Here is a 15,261-nt window from a genome sequence, read left to right as displayed (position 1 = left end):
ACGAGGCTTTCTTCCAATCCCGAGAGGAGCTGAACCGGTACGAAGCTGAAAATCGAGGTCTTACTGAGGAGAGAGATGCCTTCAAGTTTCTCAGTGAGCAGAGAGAAGGGGAAGCAAAAGGACTTCGGGCTGAGCTAGAAGTATCTCAGAAAGAACAAGCTGATCTAGTCGAGTAGGTAAAAAGAATTTTTGAAGTTAATGAAACTGACTCGGGCGTGGTGGCTAACTGTTCGATCCCACAAGTCCAGCAAAACCTCGATGTGAACAGGCAGCTTCGTGAGAAAGTGGATGCAGAGAAAGCAGAGGCCGAGGCATGGAAGAAGAACATGGACCTCCTTGCCTTAGAAAAGGAAGCTGCTCGAGCTCAACCAGCCTCGGTTGTGCCCCAACTCCGAAGCTTGAAAGAGAAAGCCTTGGTGCAAGCCAAGAAAATTGAGGAGTTCCAGTCTCGGTTGGGTTCAACAACTTCTGATCGAGAGAGGCTGGCCACAGAACTTGCAGTGGCCAAATCAGAGGTCGAAACGGCCACGGCTAATGCTGATGCAATGATGGTCGTCTACCAGTTTGACACTGAAGCTGCTCAAGTTCAAGCAAAGGAGGTTGCCGAAGCTGATCAGGCTCGAGCAAACTGGGTTGCCGAGCATGCTAAATGCCAATCTCGAAGGAAAACTCTCGAGGAGATCCATGCTCGTGGCTTTGATCTTACAGCCGAGATCGAGAATGTTAAGGAGCTCGAAGATGAAGCCAGAGTGTTGACCTTTCCTGATGATGATGATTCTGGGAGTATGAGTGGATCTGAAAGCAGAGAAGGCCTCGAGAATGAAGATGTTGTTCCCGAAAAAGACTAAGTCCTTTAGCATTTTTTGTATTTCTTTTAAAACCGTTTCGGTCTTTTGTAGAGAAATTTGATCAGGCCATTTTTCCTTTGTAAATTATTTTTGACGTGTATATTTATATAAAAACTTTCTTTCTTTCTTATAAAATTATGAAATTGTATTCTAGGGTCCGAGGTTTAGACAATTTGATTAAAATCGAACTAGTATAGCCCTTAGGATTTGCGATCGAGTGAGTGCTTGCTCGAACTCGAAGTAAGGTAACCCTTAGGTTTTTATTTGAGAGAGGATGGTCTCTCGAACTTAAAGCAAAAAACAACCCTTAGGCTTTTGTATTAGGCCGATATAGCCTTTGTAAAAAGATTATTTATGGCTTTCTCCCCTTTTTGGCTTGAAAAAAGTTTTTTATCATTTACATTTGCAAAACTTGTAATGCCTTAGCATGCAATAAGGAACTGTTCGGGAGTTCGAATAATTTTGTACTCATTAGAGTTTTCGAGGCTTGATATTTTCGAAGCCTTTTATGATTTTGTAGGGGGTAGCCCTTTTAACCGGCTTTATGAGGGAATTCGAAGGCCTATTTTGCAAGTCATAAATTAATAAAAGCATGTTCGGGGAATTTTATTTTAGGGAACGGATTTCTAAAAGTCAAAATGACCGGTTGGGTTATTACAGTTAGTGTCACCATATATATAGTAGACTAAGTTAAAATTGATCTTCCATTGCATATAGGTTGATTTTGAAGAAAAATATGTTGTCATGCTACTAAAAACTGAGATCTGCTGAATAGCTTATGAAATAATAAACATATGGCATATAGAAGTTTTGACAATACCATCATACATGCAGAACTTATGATACCGATCAATATGCTTCTAAGTATGTCTTTATCCCCGAATTCAACTTTCGTCTTCCGAAACTACAGAATATCCTTTTAAATTTGTGTGAAAATAATTTTCAGTATGTTTATATTTTGTAGTTATAACAAAATAAAGCACAAGGACAAACATACTAAATATTGGACTATATTTACAACAATAGGTTTTCTTATACGAATAACTATATGTTGCACTTCCAAGAGAGATATCAGAATCGACAACAAGAGTTCTGGTTATGGCAGAGCGACCAAACTATTAGAAGAAAATATATACAAAAGAACATCGTCTATAAAAAAGTGTTCGGTAAGATACCATCACATTAGATACCTTAAAACTATAATACATAATTATCTACTTAACATGACTAAAATTGATCATTTGTGTAAGTTCTGATGATGTCCTTTCATTTTGAATTCACCTATTATGCTATTGCAATAATATTTTTCGGCATTTAGATGATTGTTGTATTTTTCATGACAAAAATATTCTTACATTGAATTGATATTTTCAAATTATCACTCATTAATTTTACCTTTTCCTTTTCTTTTGTACTAGTCTTAGGGTACGCGCGTTGCACGTCTACCATATCTCAATTAGTAACATTTCCAGATGAGCTTCCAAGGCCAACTGTCCACCATTTCATTTTGGCTAATATTGTTATGGATTTTAAAAAAAATATGCAAGCAGAAAGAATATTGAAAATAGGATTGAAAAATTATCTCTAAAATTTTATTAATCATAGGGCTTTAAATAGCCAAATAAATAAAGTAGTTGACTCCTCCTACAACTAAATTACTAAACTCTTACTATAATTAAAATTCTGAATCTTCTAGCAGACTCCTCCTAAAACTAAACAACTAATTATTCTAGAAAACAGTAGCAATAACAGATGCAAAATCCAATACTCCTCCTTGTTTCTGTTGCTGCAGTCTAAAGAAGGTCATCCTCAATTCTTTCTTCTAATATTAGTGCTTGTGCATGAGCATCTTTGAACTTGCACACTTTTGTAACATGACCTTTTTGTTTGCAATTTTCACATAACGCATCAGGTCTCCACCAACAAAATTTTTCTAAGTGTGTTTTCTTTTTGCAATATTTGCAATAAGGATAATCGACTTTTTCTTTTTGGTGTTTCGCATAAAAATTACCCTCAGTAACTTTGTCTTGTCTGAAAGTCCTTCTTTGCTCTTGTGCTTGAATAACACTTATTAATTCTGCAACAGAGATGGTAGAGAGAAAATTTTGGATTCAAATCTCTCGGGAATTGTCACAAGAATTTTTTCAACTATCTTGTCATCTTTGAAATCCTCGCCAAGTAACCTGATTTTATTGACAATTAAAGAAATTCGGTCAGAATACTTAGCGATGGTCTCATCATCTTGCATTCTAAGAGATTCAAAATCTCTTTTCAAATTTAAAATCTGATTTTGTCTACCTCGTTCACTTTCTTGATACTCCTGTTTGAGTGTTTCCCAAGCTTCTTTTGCTGTCTCACATGCAATAATTTTAGAGAAGATTGAATCTGTAACTGAATTTTGAATTATAGTTTTGGCTTTGTATTTTTTTGGTTTTCTCATCTGAATGAGCTTTGATTTGGGCAAGGGTAGGATTTGCAGGAAGTGGTTGTATAAGTTTGTATTCCATTACAACTTCCCATAGATCATAAGCTTCAAGATAAGATTTCATTTTTACTGACTAAATTTGATAGTTTTCACCAGTGAAAGTTTGTGGGGTATTCAAAGAGAGACCGCTGCTTGCCATTGTTAAATATTTGGTTAAAAATCGGTATGGGTAAAAATACGTATGGTTTAAAAGTGGTTGAAATTGGTTATTTTTCAGCGAATTCAGCGATCCGTCAAGATCAATGGAGGCTCTGATACCACTATTATGGATTTTAGAAAAAATATGCAAGCAGCAAGAAGGTTGAAAATAGGATTGAAAAACTGTCTCTAAACTTTTATTAATCATAGGGCTTTAAATAGCCAAATAAATAAAGTAGTAGACTCCTCCTATAACTAAATTACTAAACTCTTACTATAATCAAAATTTTGAATCTTCTAACAGACTCCTCCTAAAACTAAACAACTAATTATTCTAGAAAACAGTAGCAGTAGCAAATGCAAAATCCAACAAATATTGTGTAGGGATCCTGCTTTCACTGTGTATATTCCTTTAGTACTTGCTCCCCATATGAGTTTATCTGGAAGCTGTTCATGGACCATGCATTTCTCTAATTGTTCCAGAAGGCTAAGTAATTCACGCAATTCCCAGTATTGCACATTTCTTCTATGGATTGGAAACCAAGAATTGTCTGTTCTATTCTGAGAGACAGTTGAATCAGGTCTACTTGCTATTTGATAGAGGTTTGGAAAGTCATTTTGTAGAGTTGAATCCCCTAGCCACTTGTCTTTCCAAAACTTAACATTAGCCCCATTACCGATTTGAAATCTGCTATTCTGGCTGAACTCCCCCCATAGTTTGATTATGTATTTCCAAGGTCCAACCCCATGCGCCGCCCTAGAGACTTTTGTACACCAGTTACTCTGGATCCCGTGTTTTGCATTCACCACTTTTTTCCAAGTTGATTGTTCCTCTTGCACATATATCCATAGCCATTTCATGAGTAGGCATCTGTTGTGTGTGGCAATGTTTTTGATGCCCCGGCCTCCAAGAGTTTTAGGCAATGTCACTATCCCCCATTTCACTAAATGAAACTTGTGTGATTCGCTATTGCCTTCCCATAAAAAGTTCTTTTTGATTCTGTCCAGTTTCTTCTGTACCTTTGAGGGGATGGGAAAAAGAGACATAAGATAAGTAGGGATACTGTCTAGTACACTGTTGATGAGTGTGTGTCTGCTCCCCATGGATAAATATTGCATTTGCCATGTAGCAAGCTTCTTTTCAAATTTCTCCACCACTCCATTCCAGATTTCAGTTGATTTGTGCTTAGCACCCAAAGGCAGTCCCAGATAGGTTGTTGGAAATGAGCCTATCTCACAACATAAAATATCTGCAATGGATTCTTCTGTTGACAAGAATTAGCCCCAAATTTAACAGGATTGGGGTTGCGAGAAAGCTTAAGAGTGTTCTCTTCTCCTTTAAGTTGCTTTCAAGTACTGTTTTGATATTTTGGAATTATTTTCATTGCTTAGGTATTCGCTTATCTGTTTTGTTCCCAGCTGCCTTAATCATTATTTCCGCAGATTCTTGTTTTATGTATTAATTTGGTTTTTCTATATAAAAACAAGTATATACAAGTAAACATGCAGAAATGCAATTTAGTCCATCTATGACATGTTATATGACTGAAAGGGAAAAGATTAACGGATTATTGCAATTCTTCCCATCACGACAAAGCGAGTCACTCATGATTCGATAGTTCCATTTTTCGCTGATGCGTCCCAATGAAATCCCAGCAGTCAAACCCATGTGTTTGTTCCGCACCCTCCTTCCAATCAAATCTATTCCAAGGTGTCCGGAGGCAGGGGAAAGAAAGGAGGGATTGAGCCCCGGGTGCTAGACCGAACATAAGCACAAGTCCAAAACCATCATACGAACCTTCTAATCATGATTCTCAATCCGTTTAGCTCAGATGTTGACTTTGATTAACTCTCTTAACTTAGGCTTCAAGTTAGCAACAGTCATTAACTTTTATGTAGGATTTTCATTTTATAGGGGTATTAAGTGTTTGATTTTTGAAATACAGGGGGTGTGCCTTTAACTCAGTCATATGATAAGGGTGTTTAAATTAATTTACTCAAGATTAAACCCTTCCTTTTTGTTATGAACACATGTGAGTAAATGATAGGAAGTAAAATATTTGAATATTCACCTTTCTTCTCTGTATTCTTTAGCTCGTTTTTGGTCTTGCTTTAGAAAGTTCTGATTTTTGCATTCTATTCACTGGTTTTCTTGATCAATTGCATTCTATGCACTGATTTGGTGTTCTTATGTTCTGCTTGTGGTACTAATTTCGTTATCAAATTACCAGTGATGTTGAAACTATAGAACAATTCTGTGGCCTTTTATCTACTTTCTGTTGAAGTAAGATGCATTATCTGATGCCTCCTACCCCTGTATTAAGCTCCAGAAGCTAAGATACTTTAAACAATATTTCTACCTCCAACACTTTTTATTCCACTCCTAGGTAAATAGTGTCCAAACGGAATGCGTAGTAATAAATTTTTATAACTGAAGCCATTCACCCAGGCTATAGTGCCCGTGGTGATGGGCATTTGGCATTGGTGCCTACCATGTATATAAATAACCAAAAGAGTATATCGGAGGAGGACATAAAACCAAACCTCTACAAATATTACATGCAACCCAAAAACTTGTAATTGTTGGTCTGTGACCTGTTACAAAAAAAGGTTGTGTGATCACGCCCAACTCTAGTCCTTAAAAGGATAAGCGGTCGCTGCAAATATAATCCGGTCTAAAAGTCTGGAGTCGAATCCCACAGAGAATTAAGGTTTCACTATAACTCTTCAATATTACTAAAAAGACAAGTTCGAACAATTCCTTAGTTATAAATATTAATATTCTTATGTCTAACTAATTATATAACAAATTAAAGTGTAAATTAACAACTAGGAATACTAAGGGTTGGAGACAAGATTGGAAAAGCCTAGAGTTATGATTTTTTCAATTAACGGAATCCTTCCCGCTACGTCTCCTACAATTTTGCATAAGTATTCTCTACTGATCATAAGCACTCGACAAATCGTAATTCTCTCTCGAGCAACTACAATAATGTACTAGTCATATTCTTTCGAATTACCCTAGCTCGCATTTCTCCACCGCTCATTATGATCATGTCATAGCCTCATTATCTCTAATCTCGATTTTAAACCCGCCATATTTATCTCTTATATATCTTGGGAGTGACGTTGTTCGACAACAACCTAAATATGCACTCTTTCACAAGCAATACATAATAAATATGCACAGTCAATTAATGGCCATTCAATCAACAACAATAAATACGTAGTTGAACAAGTAGGGATATTCAAACGCAAACTTATATTAAAATGTAACAAGAATTCATCCTCCAAAAAGTTCCATCAAACTCTAGATTAGAGAGTTTAGCTACTCATAATTATATAAACAATCTTAGTCATATTCAAAATCATTAAACTACATATTAAAGAAGAACTAAGAGAAACACTCTTGTGATCCGCGCTTCAGAGTGTTATGTAGCCTTTTGCCTCTCCAATAATGCCCCTTTCTAAAAACTAAGTTTAAGAGTATTTATTCATGTGAAAAATTAATGAGGAAATAAAAGTGGCTCGGATACGCATTGTCGGCGCGGGGCATCGTCAGAGGCGCCAAACTACATTGCAAGGCGCCATCAGGGGCGCCAACATACACTACAAGGCGCCATCATAGGCGCCAATGTTGATGCCCTGGACATAGCCTTGCATTGTATAAGGTTGTGACTTTTCATGGCCTTGCAACGTCTAAGGGTGTGACTTTTCATGGCTTTGCAATATTATGACGACCTGATCGATCGTTTTGAGTTTTGTAGCCCCATTTCCTGCTTATTCTATGTTCATTTGTGGTTATGTGACTTGTTGGGGTGGTTGGGAAGGTTTCGGGGATGTTTCAGAGTGAATTGGGACACTTAGTCCCATTGTTGAAAGCTTAAGTTGAAAGAGTTGACCGGATGTTGACTTATATGTAAACAACTCCGGAATTATGTTTTGATGATTCTGATAGCTTCGTATGGTGATTTTGGACTTAGAAGTACGTTCGGATATTGATTTGAAGGCCAGTAGGTCATTTTGGCTTGAATTGGCTAAAGTTGAAGGTTTGAAAGGTTAAAAAGTTTGACCGAGAGTTGACTTTATTGATACTGGGCTCGAATTTTGGTTCAGTGAGTTAGAGTATATCCGTTGTGTTATTTATGATTTGTGTAAAAAATTTGAGGTCAATCAGAATTGGTTTGGTATGAATCGGCGTTGGTTTTGGAATTGAAATGTTCATTAATTCAATAGGCATGAAGTGAGGAGCGATTCGTAGATTTGCTGTTGTTTGATGTGATTTTAGACCTCGAGTAGGTTCGTTATATGTTTTGGAACTCGGTGGTATGTTTGGACGGGGTCCCAGGAGCCCCGGGCATGATTCAGATTGATTCGGGTTCATTTTGAGACTTCGGAGGGATATTGTTGCTATCTGGTGTCATCGAACCTGCAGTAGGTCTGGACGCAGTTGCAGTTGGGGGATCGCAGGAGAGAAATGCATTTGGGCTTGGAGGGGACCGCAGATGCGAGAGGTCGTCCGCATCTGCGAGCCCGCAGGTGCATGAGTTTTGGTCACATGAGCAAAATTGGCCAACATGGCCTGGGGTCGCAGAAGCGGACTTTGTCCGCAAGTGCGGGTGCACAAAAGCGCTCTTTGCACGCAAAAATGGGAGCGCATGCGCGCTTTTTAGACTGCAGAAGCGGAGACTGTTGGGATTGAGTTGAAGCCGCACCTGTGATAGATTTTACGCAGGTGCGGAGCCATAGAATCGGTTAATGGTTCGGAAAAGCGAAACAACTGAGCAGAAAAGGGGCATATCGAGGGTTTATTCCCATATGTTGAAACTATAGAACAATTCTGTGGCCTTTTATCTACTTTCTGTTGAAGTAAGATGCATGATCCGATGCCTCCTACCCCCTGTATTAAGCGCCAGAAGCTAAGATACTTTTAAACAATATTTCTACCTCCAACACTTTTTATTCCACTCCTAGGTAAATGAATAAAACTTTTTGCCATACTTTCCTGTTTGAACTTCCACGAGGCAGGAAGGTCCTGTATCCTTTATACATGGAATGTGATACATTTTTAAATAAAGAATACATGTATTGGAAATCGATAAAGCCTACAACAACAGAAGAAAGATTATTGTACATTAATAATGAGGTTGATGAAGAAAATTTAAAAAGTTGATGCCAATATTAAATTAGTCTCGACGGTTGATAAGGAGTGGCATTTAAGTAAAGGTCACCCTTTCTAGCAATAGTTATTCCAGATAATTCAGTCAAGTCCAAGTCTCTTGGCTTGATTCCAGTTGGGAGTTTCCAGTCGAAGTGATACAGCAATTGGGCCAATGGCAAGTAAAGATTAGCTAAACCAAATGACATTCCAGGACAAATTCTCCGTCCACCACCAAAGGGAAGAAACTCAAAATTATTACCAAAAAAATCCATAGAGCATTGCTCAAATCTCTCTGGCTTAAAGCTTTCGGCGTCATCCCAATATTTTGGATCTCTTCCCAATGCCCAAACATTAACCATAACTTTGGTCTTCGCAGGAATAGTGTAGCCGTTTATATCTGTGTCTTCCCTGCATTCTCTTGGGACCAAAAGTGGAGAGGGTGGATGAAGTCTCAAAGTTTCTTTAATGACTAACTTTAAGTATTTCAGCTCCTCCACATCGTTTTCATCAAAAGATACTTTGTCCCTAAAGGCTTCTCGCACTTCTGCTTGAGCTTTGGTGAATACACTTGGATTCTTCATCATTTCAGCCATAGCCCATACAGTTGTTGTTGATGAAGTTTCCGTTCCGGCAGCAAACATGTCCTGTAAATTAATAATGGCAAAGCTATTATTTTCTTATTTGTGATAGGATTTTGAAAATCTTTTAGCTATGGCAATGGATATGGGAGTAAGTATAAGCATATATAGTATTCAATAGTACTTACAACAATAACAGCTTTGATATTGTTGTTGGTGATGGGAAATTGAAGACTTGTATCATTCTTAAGTCTTAGTAGGACATCAATTAGATCTTCACCTCCTAATGCACCATTACTCTTGCCAGCTGCAAGATTTTTCTTGTGCTCGTTGATGACATCCTCAACAATGGCATCTACCTTAAGGTGGGCATTCAGAAGTTTACGCTTCATTCCACTGAGAACATGAAGAAACTTGTATGAAGGGAAGATGTCTACCACATCAAAGCCTTCTGCTAATCCTATTACTTCTCTGATCTTTTTTGCAAATATATCTTGCCCCTTGAGTACTTGCCCAAATGCTGATCTACACGTCATGGAGCTTGCAAACCAAATGATCCTCTGCGTAAAATTAACTAGCTCACCAGAAGAAGAATCTGACCGGATAGAGTCAATGAGACGAACGACTTCATCACGTCTGATCGAGCTGAAGGACCGAACATTCTTTGCATTGAGAAGTTCCATGACACAAATTTTACGCATTTGTCTCCACTGGTCGCCATAAGGGCTAAAGGCAATGTCGGACTGGTTATAACAGATAATGTCCATGGCTACAATTTTAGGCCTAGATGCAAAAACCATGTCATGAGTTTTTAGTACTTCTTTTGCCATCTCCCTAGAAGTAACCACAACTGCAGAAATTTCACCTAACTGAAGGTGCATAAGTGGTCCATATTTTTTGGCTAAATCTCTAAGGACATGGTGTGGTTCTCCACCAATCATATGAAGCATACTTCCTAGTATTGGTATTTTCCATGGACCTGGTGGCAATTTTTTGCTTTGGCTATTAGAGTTCTTCCATTTCCTCAACAAAAATAGGAAAGATAGGAATAGGAAAATGGAAACCAAGCTGAAGAATTGCATTTTCGGAGATAAATGGAGGATTATTAGATGATTCTTCAAAGTCTAGTTGCGTATGGTCTTTTATAGGCATTTGTAACTTTGGCAATATAATAATTTCTGCAACTTTTGTTACATATGATTAGAGCAGACTTTGTTTACTTTCCTGTTGACCATTAATTATTCCTAATCAAAATAATTCAGCTGACTCAAAGAACAACAATGATGTGCTAATTATTAGTCGGGAAAATTCCTAGTAATGTGTGGGGTATGGCCCAGAAAGACTTTGGCGGCTGAAATTTGATAGTATTATAAGTATTAACAAATAAACTTAGTCTTGTGTTCCTTAGAAAGTGAAAGTGGAGAGACAACTTAGTTTTGTTTGTATGTACCAAGTTATACATGTACTGTGGGATGGTTGGAGTTGTATCATTCCTAACCAGAGATCTAAAATAATCAGAGCTTTTTATTTCCTTCACGGGTCTACTGACACAAATTTTAATTAGTCGGGCTAATAGACTTCGAATACCAGAGGGTCAAATCAAACAGAGTAACATGTAATAATATCTACTCCCTCTATTTCAATTTAGATGAGTTAGTTTGACTCGATATGGAGTTTAAGAAAAAAAAAAAACTTTTAAAATTTGTGGTATTAAAAGTTTAAGGAGTAAACGGAAAGACAAATATAATAATTTCTGCAACTTTTGTTTGTCAATATCTGATTGAAGCAGACCTTGTTTACTTTCCTGTTGACCATTAATTATTCATAGTCAAAATAATTCAGCTGACTCAAAGAACAACAATGCTGTACTAATTTGGCGGCTGAAATTGGATAGTATTAAGTATTTACAAATAAACTTGTCTTGTGTTCCTTAGAAACTGAAAGTGGAGAGACAGCTTAGTTTTGTTCGTATGTACTAAGTTATACATGCACTGTGGGATGGTTGGAGTTGTATCATTCCTAACCAGAGATCTAAATTAATCAGAGCTTTTTGTTTCCTTGACGGACGAATAAGAAAAGTGTATCGTCTAAATTGAAACGGATGGAGTACTTGTTTTAGTAATTAACATTGAGAACTATTTATTTCGTACGAGTATTTTTTTTTTTTTGATAACCGTAGTGTCCGAGCCAGCTTGCATGCACCTCGACTAATTCCACGGGATACCTGCCACCAACAACATGTACAAGGTAACTATATCCACCAAAGCTTGGATAGATGAGAAGAAATCACCTAGTATTTGCCTCCGTTGGGATTTGAACCTGAGACCTCATGATTCTCACCCACTTCATTGACCACTAGGTCACACCCTTGTGCGCTTTTGTAGGAGTATTGTATATGGAAGTTTGATGAATTTTATTTTATTGTTCCATATATGTACTTAAAACATTTATTTGAATCTTGGAAAGCGAAACAAGACATGTTAAATGTAATAAATAACAGAAGTACATGTTAAATATCAAAAAGCAAAATAAGACATTAAAAGTTAAATGTGTGGTCATAAATAATATTTTTATTATTTGTAAATATTGAAATTCAGTATCTTCAAATAATGGGTTGGTCATTATTATTTGTAAATATAAACTTAAGTTTTAATTAAATAATATAATGGTAAAATATTGAAATTTTTTCTTGAATATTATTAAATAGTAAATATTAAACTTAGTTCAAGTGAAATAATAATTTTTACTCTCGGAACTTCAACTTTTTTACAAAGTATTATTTATTTCCGAATTTCAACGTAAACTAAATAGTGTCCAAACAGAATGCCTAGTAATAATTTTTTTAATTAAAGCCATTCACCCAGGCTATAGTGCCCATGGTGATGGGCATTTGGCATTGGTGCCTACCATGTATATAAATAACCAAAAGAGTATATCGGAGGAGGACATAAAACCAAACCTCTACAAATATTACATGCAACCCAAAAACTTGTAATTGTTGGTCTGTGACCTGTTACAAAAAAAGGTTGTGTTATCACGCCCAACTCTAGTCCTTAAAAGGATAAGCGGTCGCTGCAAATATAATCCGGTCTAAAAGTGTGGAGTCGAATCCCACAGAAAACTAAGGTTTCACTATAACTGTTCAATATTACTAAAAAGACAAGTTCGAACAATTCCTTAGTTATAAATATTAAGATTCTTATGTCTAACTAATTATATAACAAATTAAAGTGTAAATTAACAACTAGGAATACTAAGGGTTGGAGACAAGATTGGAAAAGCCTAGAGTTATGATTTTTTCAATTAACGGAATCCTTCCCGCTACGTCTCCTACAATTTTGCATAAGTATTCTCTACTGATCATAAGCACTCGACTAATCGTAATTCTCTCTCGAGCAACTACAATAATGTACTAGTCATATTCTTTCGAATTACGCTAGCTCGCATTTCTCCACCGCTCATTATGATCATGTCATAGCCTCATTATCTCTAATCTCGATTTTAAACCCGCCATATTTATCTCTTATATATCTTGGGAGTGACGTTGTTCGACAACAACCTAAATATGCACTCTTTCACAAGCAATACATAATAAATATGCACAGTCAATTAATGGCCATTCAATCAACAACAATAAATACGTAATTGAACAAGTAGAGATATTCAAACGCAAACTTATATTAAAATGTAACAAGAATTCATCCTCCAAAAAGTTCCATCAAACTCTAGATTAGAGAGTTTAGCTACTTATAATTATATAAACAATCTTAGTCATATTCAAAATCATTAAACTACATATTAAAGAAGAACTAAGAGAAACACTCTTGTGATCCGCGCTTCAGAGTGTTATGTAGCCTTTTGCCTCTCCAATAATGCCCCTTTCTAAAAACTAAGTTTAAGAGTATTTATAAGGTAGGGTTAAAGTCTACATGTGAAAAATTAATGAGGAAATAAAAGTGGCTCGGATACGCATTGTCGGCGCGGGGCATCGTCAGAGGCGCCAAACTACATTGCAAGGTGCCATCAGGGGCGCCAACATACACTACAAGGCGCCATCATATGCGCCAATGTTGATGCCCTGGACATAGCCTTGCATTGTATAAGGTTGTGACTTTTCATGGCCTTGCAACGTCTAAGGGTGTGACTTTTCATGGCTTTGCAATATTATGACGACTTGATCGATCGTTTTGAGTTTTGTAGCCCCATTTCCTGCTTATTCTATGTTCATTTGTGGTTATGTGACTTGTTGGGTTGGTTGGGAAGGTTCCGGGGATGTTTCAAAGTGAATTGGAACACTTAGTCCCATTATTGAAAGCTTAAGTTTAAAGAGTTGATCGGATGTTGACTTATGTGTAAACAACTCTGAAATTATGTTTTGATGATTCTGATAGCTTCGTATGGTGATTTTGGACTTAGAAGTACGTTCGGATATTGATTTGAAGGCCGGTAGGTCATTTTGGCTTGAATTGGCTAAAGTTGAAGGTTTGAAAGGTTAAAAAGTTTGACCGAGAGTTGACTTTGTTGATACCGGGCTCGAATTTTGGTTCAGTGACTTAGAGTATATCTGTTATGTTATTTATGATTTGTGTGAAAAATTTGAGGTCAATCAGAATTGGTTTGGTATGAATCGGCGTTGGTTTTGGAATTGAAATGTTCATTAATTCAATAGGCTTGAAGTGAGGAGCGATTCGTAGATTTGCTGTTGTTTGATGTGATTTTAGACCTCGAGTAGGTTCGTTATGTGTTTTGGAACTCGGTGGTATGTTTGGACGGGGTCCCAGGAGCCCCGGGCATGAATCAGATTGATTCGGGTTCATTTTGAGACTTCGGAGGGATATTGTTGCTATCTGGTGTCATCGAACCTGCAGTAGGTCTGGACGCAGTTGCAGTTGGGGGATCGCAGGAGAGAAATGCACTTGGGCTTGGAGGGGACCGCAGATGCAAGAGGTCATCCGCATCTGTGAGCTCGCAGGTTCATGAGTTTTGGTCACATGAGCAAAATTGGCCAACATGGCCTGGGGTCGCAGAAGCGGACTTTGTCCGCAAGTGCGAGTGCACAAAAGCGCTCTTTGCACGCAATAGCGGGAGCGCATGCGCGCTTTTTAGACTGCAGAAGCGGAGACTGTTGGGCTTGAGTTGAAGTCGCACCTGTGATAGATTTTCCGCAGGTGCGGAGCCACATAATCGGTTAATGGTTCGGAAAAGCGAAACAACTGAGCAGAAAAGGGGCATATCGAGGGTTTATTCCCATTTTTCATCTTTTGAGTTAGATAGCTCGGTTTTGGGCTATTATGGAGGGTATTTTCAAGGACTTGATTGGGGTAAGTGTGTTGACTCGGATTTGATTATTATTCATGAATCTATCATTGTTTTTAACTCAACTTTTATTACATTTCTTCACCGCTCACTATGATCATGTCAAAGCCTCGTTATCTCTAATCCCGATTTTAAACCCTAGTATTTATCTATTATATATCTTGGGAGTGACGTTGTTCGACAACAACCTAAATATGCACTCTTTCACAAGCAATACATAATAAATATGCATAGTCAATTAATTGCCATTCAATCAACAACAATAAATACATAGTTGAACAAGTAGGGATATTCAAACGCAAACTTATATTAAAACGTAACAAGAATTCATCCTCCAAAAAGATCCATCAAACTCTAGATTAGAGAGTTTAGCTACTCATAATTATATAAACAATCTTATTCATATTCAAAAGCATTAAACTACATATTAAAGAAGAACTAAGAGAAACACTCTTGTGATCCGCGCTTCAGAGTGTTCTGTAGCCTTTTGCCTCTCCAATAATGTCCCTCCCTAAAAACAAAGTTTAAGAGTATTTATAAGGTAGGGTTAAAGTCTACATGTAAAAAATTAATGAGGAAATAGAAGTGGCTCGGATACGCATCGTCGGCGCGGGGCATCGTCAGAGGCGCCAAACTACATTGCAAGGCACCATCAGGGGCGCTAACATACACTACAAGGCTCCATCAGAGGCGCCAATGTTGATGCCCTGGACATAGCCTTGCATTGTATAAGGC

At 37.4% G+C, this 15,261-nt stretch overlaps 1 protein-coding gene across 1 annotated transcript; it reads right to left on the bottom strand.

Annotated features, from left to right (window-relative positions):
* Positions 1 to 8,557: 8,557 nt before the first annotated feature.
* LOC142161785 (5-epiaristolochene 1,3-dihydroxylase-like) lies at positions 8,558 to 10,338 on the bottom strand. Its single transcript, XM_075228239.1, has 2 exons — positions 9,399 to 10,338; positions 8,558 to 9,276 (listed from the first exon to the last, which is right to left on the bottom strand). The coding sequence occupies exons 1-2, from the start codon at positions 10,290 to 10,292 to the stop codon at positions 8,653 to 8,655; spliced, it is 1,518 nt and encodes a 505-aa protein (XP_075084340.1). The 5' UTR covers positions 10,293 to 10,338; the 3' UTR covers positions 8,558 to 8,652.
* Positions 10,339 to 15,261: the final 4,923 nt, after the last annotated feature.

Source organism: Nicotiana tabacum, chromosome 13, assembly GCF_000715075.1.
Source record: "Nicotiana tabacum cultivar K326 chromosome 13, ASM71507v2, whole genome shotgun sequence".
In the NCBI taxonomy this organism is placed as follows: domain Eukaryota; kingdom Viridiplantae; phylum Streptophyta; class Magnoliopsida; order Solanales; family Solanaceae; genus Nicotiana; species Nicotiana tabacum.
Note: the sequence above shows the minus strand (reverse complement) of the source record. Positions and strands in the feature narration are given on the sequence as shown.

What these genes read in the sequence shown, in the direction of transcription:
- LOC142161785 (XM_075228239.1), bottom strand. Translation starts at nt 10,292, where the DNA reads ATGCAATTCTTCAGCTTGGTTTCCATTTTCCTATTCCTATCTTTCCTA. An exon ending in ATATCAAAGCTGTTATTGTT is followed by an intron (nt 9,277 to 9,398) that starts GTAAGTACTATT and finishes ATTAATTTACAG; the next exon opens with GACATGTTTGCTGCCGGAAC.